Genomic DNA, 8,185 nt, shown 5'->3' with positions numbered 1-8,185 from the left:
TTGTGAAGAAATCTTTCTGATTTCTTTGCTGAAGGAATCCTTGCAGCTTGTTCTATTAATATTCTGTCTTTATGGCCTTTACCCTTTAGGGCAAACTTCATGTAAAATACAAGAATTTGCCATAACCAAATTACTATAAAAGTTGATATATCCAAGGATAAAACAAAATGGTATAGGTAGAATAACTTTAGCTGAAAAATAAAAAGAAAAATAAAAAGCATGCCAAGTATATCAGCACCCACAGACACTATACGTTATCATACTAATTTCTTTTTTGATCCTATTACAAGCGAATCACCATTGAAATCTTTTTATTAAGAACTTGCTGGCCCTTTTCCTGTTATTACCCTCTCATGGTGCACGTATCTCGAAAGAGAAAATCAAACGTGGGTGACTGAAAATTGCATGGCCATGCAATTATTGATTCTAATTCCCTATCCATGCAGCATTATTGAGTTAAGCATCTTTATCCTAAGATGTTTAGTTCCATCTATTCTTCTATTATTGTTGATTTATTCTTCTTCTCTATATACATTTCCTGACCAGACATATACTTTCTTCCCCAGTTGCGCCCTACGCGTTAGCCTCAGGCCTTTCTCTTTAAATTACAGCGCCCTACTTATGCAAATCCCACCTTCAGCAACATCAACAACTCTTCTCATTTGTTCATCAGCTTCACTGCTGGAAACCTCCCAATCAAGAGTTTCAATAGTAGTGTTTTTCTCGGAGTTCAAGAAAGCAAGTTGACATCATTTAACAGGAAACTCGAAGCGAGGTACACTGAGAGACTTAGGAGATCTCATAATACTTGATTGGAGAATGAATGGAAAAAAGGGTAGCTTTGAGATCAACATTCCATCAATGAGTACCAAAGCCAAGCTGCCGGGGGCAGAAACTGGGAAGAAAGATGGAATTGGAGGATTTTCTTGCAAGGCTTGGATTTGGAGTGTCTGGGCATTTGCGAAAGAAGACACAAACAGAGTAACATTCTCATTCAAAGTGGGGTTGTCTGTTCTTCTTGTGTCTTTGCTTATACTATTCCAAGCCCCCTATGATATATTTGGCACCAACATCATCTGGTCCATTCTCACAGTTGCTATTATGTTCGAATATACAGTTGGTATGTTCAAACATTAATGTCATGCATTGATTTGTGTTTATGTTTGTCTGCTTTCCTGCATATGCATATGGAAGAAACTAACAGGTATTGTTTCCTGGGAAAATTTCAATGCTTGTAAATTTCTTAAGGTGCAACTTTCAATCGAGGTTTCAACCGAGCACTTGGAAGCTTGCTTGCTGGGATTTTGGCTATTGCAGTTGCACAGTTAGCTCTACGTAGTGGCAGGGTTGCAGAGCCTATTATAATCGGAATTAGCATCTTCCTGATTGGTATAGCTTCTAAAATTGTAGAATATAAGCAAAAATATAATTCAAATACCAAATGTTACATCTCTATATCCACTATCATATGCAGGGGCTATTACATCATTCATGAAATTATGGCCATCTCTTGTGCCATATGAGTATGGATTCAGGGTCATTTTATTTACTTACTGCTTGATCATAGTCTCTGGATATCGAATGGGGAATCCAATTGGGACAGCAATGGATCGGCTATACTCTATTGCCATTGGAGGATTTGTCGCAGTCCTAGTAAATGTTCTGGTGTTTCCTATATGGGCTGGGGAGCAATTGCATAAGGAGATAGTCAGCAGCTTTAACTCAGTGGCCGACTCTCTTGAAGGTAATATAATTGGACTATAGTTTTGTTCTTTTCCTTTTGATTCAAGACAAGGGTTGGAGCAGGAGTGTCCAAAAAAACATTAAAAAACTAGCTTGTCTTGTAGTAACTGATATCAAAATATACGTTTCCTTGATGTCAGAATGTGTGAAGAAGTACTTAGCAGATGATGGACTAGAAAATCCAGAATTCTCCAAGACTGTATTGGATGAGTTTCCAGATGAACCTGCTTACAAGAAATGTAGAAGTACACTGAATTCCTCAGCGAAACTTGAATCCTTGGTAAATCTTTTCTATATGTTTGTTCATATCTTTCTTGATTCCAGAAAATTAAAGAGAGCAATTATTAACAATGATTATCTCTGTTGGTGGTTTGATTTGAAAGGCTAATTCAGCAAAATGGGAGCCACCACATGGCCGGTTCCGACACTTCTTCTATCCATGGTCAGAGTATGTTAAGGTTGGGGCAGTTCTAAGATACTGTGCTTACGAAGTTATGGCACTTCATGGAGTTCTACATTCTGAGATTCAGGTATTAAATTCCAACCCATGTTATATCTCCGTGTGTGTTCAGTGTGCAACTTGAGCATACTTGCTTATATATTATCAGCTGGGATATTCACATTCCTCTTTAACAGTATCAGATCCTAATTAAATATGCTGGAAACTGAAGAATCTTCCTTAGGTTTTCCCCACCTTAAAATTCTTGTAACAAGAGAATACTTAGAAAACGAACCAAAGCATTAAAGAATTTTACCAAGCACTTGTTCTTTCGATTGGCTTCCACTGAGGGGTGGATTGCGCACGAATATTGATCCACTGAGTATTAACGTTATTTTTCTTTTATTCTTTTGTCTCATACCTACCGGTCTGCGGTTTTAGTTTTGAGACAGTTTTTAGAAATTGAAATATAACAGAATAGAAACCACAATCAAATATTTGTGATTTGAATTTTTCAAAATTAAATCAGAAATAAAATTTAATACGGGTTTGATGCGATTTCATATACTTTTTTTTATTTTTGTTCAATTTTAATTTCGATTTCGATTTTTCAAAATATTTACTTAAAATGACTTTTTTTTTATTAAAAAATATTTTCCGTTAACTAAATGTTTTAATAATCCAAATGTAAAAAATATGAAATTTTTTCGTGAAATAAATGGGTTCATAATCTATAAACCCATTACTAATAATGCAATTTAAAAAAAAAAACATGATTGTTCATCTGAATCTTTTCTTGATCTTTCGCAGGCACCTTACAACCTGCGAGTCACATTTCAATCAGAAATTCTAGATGCAGCAACCCATGCTGCAGAACTTGTAAGAGACTTGGGGAAAGACATTGGTAACATGAAGCGAAGCCTTAAAACCTCATTACTAAAGAAGGTTCATATCTCAACTGAGCGACTACAACGTGCAATGGACCTGCACTCATATCTCCTTATATCTAACATTGAGTCTACCGACAACTTTTCTAAACCTTTTCCCAAGCTGTCTCAAACACTTTCAACCGCCCCATTTGATCTCTCGAGCCAATTTCCCGAACTTGACAGCAATAACTTAGTAAAGAATTCAGACCCAACGAACCAAACCACACCATCAGATACCATCGCATTGGGGCACCCGGTGGAGTCTTACCATGAGATGATGAGGAAGCAATCAAGGAGGCAATATTCATGGCCATCAAGGGAAGTGGATGCTTTTGAAGAAGAGGGAGGTGTTGCTGTGGACTTTGTGCCTAGAATGAGAGCATTGGAGAGCACTGCAGCACTGTCACTTGCTACATTTACTTCCTTGCTTATCGAGTTTGTTGCTAGGCTTGATCACTTGGTTGAAGCAGTTGATGAGCTTTCGAACATGGCCAAATTCAAGCATGAGAGTGTATAGAAGATATACGTGTTCAAAATACAGAACTTCCCTTTGAAAAAAAAAAACACAAAGGAAATGGAGAAAGGGGTTGTAATCACCTGAAAGTAAAGTTACAATAACTGAAATTCAATCAAAGAACTTTAAGATTAAAGATGATCTAAGCATGCATGTAGTTATTTGTTGAAATTAGCTCATGCAAGTTGGGTGGCCATTGATTATAATCAGTATAATTATTATATATTTTTAAATAGTATTTAATATGACAAGTTCAAATTATTTTTATGAAAGTCCAAATAAGTCCAGCTCGATTTTTTTTTTCAAACAAAATCTTGAATTTTGCATTTTTTTTTTGGTATGAAGCGCCACGTTTTTTTTTCTCTAACAATTCTACATGCATATATATATAATAAAAAAAATTTAATAAAAAACAAAAGAAATGACAAAAAGATTCGGAAAGAAGGGGAAAAAATAAAAGGATAAACTGTAATTTAGTCCTTCTGGTTTAGTGAAATGCAACTTTTTGTTCCTCTGTTTTAAAAAATCTTCAATTTAGTCACTATGATTTTTAAAAACTATGACATTAGTCCCTCCCGTTAGATTTTCAGTTAAATCACCATTAATTTTAGTTAAAAAGACTAAAATACCCATTCTCTCTCCTTCCTCTTCCTCCTCCTCCTCTTCTTCTTCTTCTTCTCCTTCCCGATCTCCTTCTTCTGCTTCTTCTTCTTCTTCTTCTTCTTCTTCTTCTTCTTCTCTTTTCCGATCTCCTCCTCCTTCTTCTTCTTCTTCTTCTCTTTTCCGATCTCCTCCTCCTTCTTCTTCTTCTCCTTCTTCTTCTTCTTCTTCTTCTTCTTCTTCTTCTTCTTCTTCTTCTTCTCTTTTCTGATCTCTCTCCTTCCTCTTCCTCTTCTTCTTCTTCTTCTTCTTCTTCTCTTTTCCGATCTCCTTCTTCTTCCTCTTCTTCTTCTTCTTCTTCTTCTCCTTCCCGATCTCCTTCTTCTGCTTCTTCTTCTTCTTCTTCTTCTTCTTCTTCTCTTTTCCGAAGCCAGTGCTTGATCTGATATTCTGCAAAATCAGCAGAGGCAAAGAGAAGTATGGTAATTTGCTAGAAGACCAATCCAGGTCTATCAACATCAGAATTTTACATATTTCTGAAGCTGCCACTCTTATGTAGAGATCTTGACCATATTTAGCTACTGGTCTTGTATCAACCAACCCTCTAGCCCAAGTAACACAACCATTGCCAGTACCATTGACATCCAACTTCGCATAAGCCACGCAGAGCAGTTCCTCAAACACTTTTCCTTGCAATCTTTGACACTCGTACTTACACTCACCCAATATTCTGACGCATCTGGCAGTTTTATTCCAGTTAATTTTATGAACCCCTCATTTCCACAAACATATGGATTCTTTGGAACACATCCACCTGACCAATCTAGCATTTCCCAGTCATTGGGATATCTAGGTTTAAAGCCCTTCATGCATTGAAAAACAGTGGTGGAATTGCTGATATTACAAATACCATAAGCACCACAAAGGCCATAATTGTCACAGCGGTCTCCTTGGACTGTGAATATGAGGTTCCAACTAGCACGTCTATTATTCCAAGAAAAATGCTGGACATCCAGCAAAGAGAAGAAGAAGAAGAAGAAGAAGAAGAAGAAGAAGAAGAAGAAGAAGAAGAAGAAGAAGAAGAAGAGGAGGAGGAGGAAGAGGAAGGAGAGAGAATAGGTATTTTAGTCTTTTTAACTAAAATTAACGGTGATTTAACTGAAAATCTAACGGGAGGGACTAATGTCATAGTTTTTAAAAATCACAGTGACTAAATTGAAGATTTTTTAAAACAGAGGGACAAAAGGTTGCATTTCACTAAACCAGAGGGACTAAATTACAGTTTACCCAAAATAAAAAATAAAAGGAACTCATTAATTCATCAATTTACCAAAGGCAGAGAACCCAGATCTTTAGGAGAAAGAAAGAGGGCAGAAGCTTCATCCTCTTGAACCTGTCTTAGCAAATTCCTTTAAAAGAATTCATTTATACAAATCCTTCACTCTCACTTTCACTTTTTCATCCTTATTACAATATATTTCCTTCTCTTGTCAAATGAATCCATCATAGCTACTAACAACAAAGTTAATCTTTGACTTTTTTTTTTTAAAACCCAACCCACTATTTCCATTCATGTTAATTCCATTTTACAAAAGGTTCCCCATTTTTTATTAAACCTATGGCTTTCAAAATAACTTAGTCTAATTTATTAAATACACCATTTAAGTTCTTAAGCAAAAAACAAGTTTATTATAAATTTTTGCTCCAAAATAAGTGACCAAGAGGGGTGAATGGGTCACTTTGCTAATTTTTCAGCCCTTACTCAAAATTTAATTAAAAAATTGTGCCTACTAATTATGAGTGTAAGAGATGATGGATTCAAGGGAATTTTTTGAAAGTTTTCTTGAAAAATTTTTGAGATATGCTTAACAACAAGTGCACCAGTAAACAACAGAAGCTTTAAAAGAAAAGCAGAAAATAAAATAGTAAGCTAAATTTATCAAAACCTTATCAGCAGAAATTCTAACTTTCAAACATGTATCTTAAATTAACAAGAAACACTCAAAGATTAGGGAGAAAAAAAATCAAACACTGAGATTTTATAGTGGTTTGACAAGTTTAGCCTACATCCACTCTCCCAAAGACCTCCCTTGAGTCTTCACTTCACTAAAACCCTTTTAGCAGGTAAGAGAACAATCTTTTACATAATCAGCAAGTTTATCAGGTGCTTGTAGACCTTTACACATTTGATTCACACTCAAGCTAACAGGTGTTTAGAACCTCTATCAAGTGATCACATACTTGATCAACTTTATATAGGTTTTGATTTAGAAAAGAACACTCTCAGCAACTATTTACCGGATACAACAGAAATGTTATTAAGAAGAGAGAGAGTAGATTTGTCAATGAAAATCAGTTATGAGAATGAAAAAACTTTTAATGCAAAGGTATCAAAATGCTCTAAAAAATTTTGTGCTTTCATTACTCATTTATGAAGAGCTTTTAATCTCTTCAATAGATGTCTGAAAATCTTTTCTCTCATAGCTGCAAAGATAGCTTAACAGTAATAATTTTAAAAAACTAGCCATTAAATCATTTGAAACCATGCAGACTTAAATCAGTTACTTTCGCAGTCTGAAAGCAGTTAACTAAAAATAAACATAGGCATAAATTAGATATCTAAATTTAAGCTATTGCTAAAATTAGATGTCTAATTTTAGCCTTTTAAAAAAACTTTAAACATTTTCTTTGCTTATTCAATAAGTGAAATGAGATGGATAAATTCATTATTGGCACATCTACTCACTCACTCTTTTACAATAAATCCTAGAGATACCTTTCTATATTTCTTCTTCTTTCTTTGATTCATCTTGTATTGATATATGAGTCTTTATTTTTTTCGATGTATAGACTTTCCTTGAATCTCCAATGTTTTCAAATATTTTACTTTCAATACTAAATATGGTTAGATAAACATAATTTATTAAGTTTTGGTATCATCAAAATCAAGCTCTTCCAAGGCTTATAGGGTCAACAATCTCCCCTTTTTGATGATGACAAAACTTAACGATTTTCAGTAGAAAAAAAAATGTATCAAAGATTAACAAGACAATAACAAGACAATTATTAGTGCTCAGGGCTCCCCTCAATATATGCACAAGATACATAATAATTTCTAAGCACGCATATCATCAAAGCAGAATAAGCACTAATAGATATGAAACTACTAAAGAAAAACACAAGATAAGCATTGCTAGATATGACCATAATTTCTCCCCCTTTTTGTCATCAGCACAAAGAAAATAAGAGACAAAAAAAAAATTCAGAGGAAATATCCAAAAAAAAATTGTTCCAAAAAAAAACCATAGAGGAAATTTAGAGATCCATTGGTTGTTCCTTGCTTCCTGATTCACCTGGTTTGACAGTTTTTGTTTTTAAACCATACCTTCCACTTTTTCAAAGATGAACTTTTTGGGAATCTCCTTTAGAATCAGAAGAGGAGGTTCTAGATGAATAAGATGAATTCTCATTTTTAGATTGTTCCTTAAAAACTTGAATTGGCTCCCTATAAGATTTAGATGAAGGGCTGCTGGTTTGAGACTTTGGAAGAATTGGATGAACTGACTTTCAAGCTATTGTTTTCTAAAATTTCTTTGCAGGAAAAGATGGGGCAGGAGCATCAGCAAGTTTTGGTTCAGAGATTGCAAGTGCTTGATCAACAGATTTGTCTTTGCTGATATGTTCTTTGGGTGAGATGGGTTGACTTTCAATTGACTTTTCTTTTGATGAAGCTACTGGTGATGGTTGAATTGTTTGAAGCAGAGATGGTTGAGAGAAAGGTTATTTATCAGAGGGTTGTTGGGGTTGAGAAGATGGCCCTGCAGAAGGATTTACTCCAACTGATCATTTTAATTCTAAACCTCTAATACCATCAGAAAATAGCATCTCTAAAATTAACTTCTTTTCAACCACTTCGATTCTATTTGATAGAAGAATCATCGATCTATCTCTGTCTTGAGC

The 8,185-nt window shown here is 34.8% G+C and overlaps 1 protein-coding gene across 1 annotated transcript; it reads left to right on the top strand.

Annotated features, from left to right (window-relative positions):
* The first annotated feature begins 467 nt into the window (after positions 1-467).
* On the top strand, positions 468-3,766 carry LOC110622373 (aluminum-activated malate transporter 9). Its single transcript, XM_021766859.2, has 6 exons — positions 468-1,120; positions 1,249-1,389; positions 1,475-1,744; positions 1,884-2,023; positions 2,127-2,273; positions 2,993-3,766. Exons 1-6 carry the CDS (start codon positions 820-822, stop codon positions 3,626-3,628), a joined length of 1,635 nt encoding a protein of 544 aa, XP_021622551.1. The 5' UTR covers positions 468-819; the 3' UTR covers positions 3,629-3,766.
* Positions 3,767-8,185: the final 4,419 nt, after the last annotated feature.

The sequence above is a fragment of the Manihot esculenta genome, chromosome 1 (genome assembly GCF_001659605.2).
Source record: "Manihot esculenta cultivar AM560-2 chromosome 1, M.esculenta_v8, whole genome shotgun sequence".
Taxonomy (NCBI): Eukaryota; Viridiplantae; Streptophyta; class Magnoliopsida; order Malpighiales; family Euphorbiaceae; genus Manihot; species Manihot esculenta.
Note: the sequence above shows the minus strand (reverse complement) of the source record. Positions and strands in the feature narration are given on the sequence as shown.

Excerpts from the sequence above, each read along its gene's own strand:
- LOC110622373 (XM_021766859.2), top strand. The coding sequence starts at position 820 with ATGAATGGAAAAAAGGGTAGCTTTGAGATCAACATTCCATCAATGAGT. Across the intron at positions 1,121-1,248 it reads TATGTTCGAATATACAGTTG|GTGCAACTTTCAATCGAGGT; the intron begins GTATGTTCAAAC and ends AAATTTCTTAAG. Across the intron at positions 1,745-1,883 it reads AGTGGCCGACTCTCTTGAAG|AATGTGTGAAGAAGTACTTA; the intron begins GTAATATAATTG and ends CCTTGATGTCAG.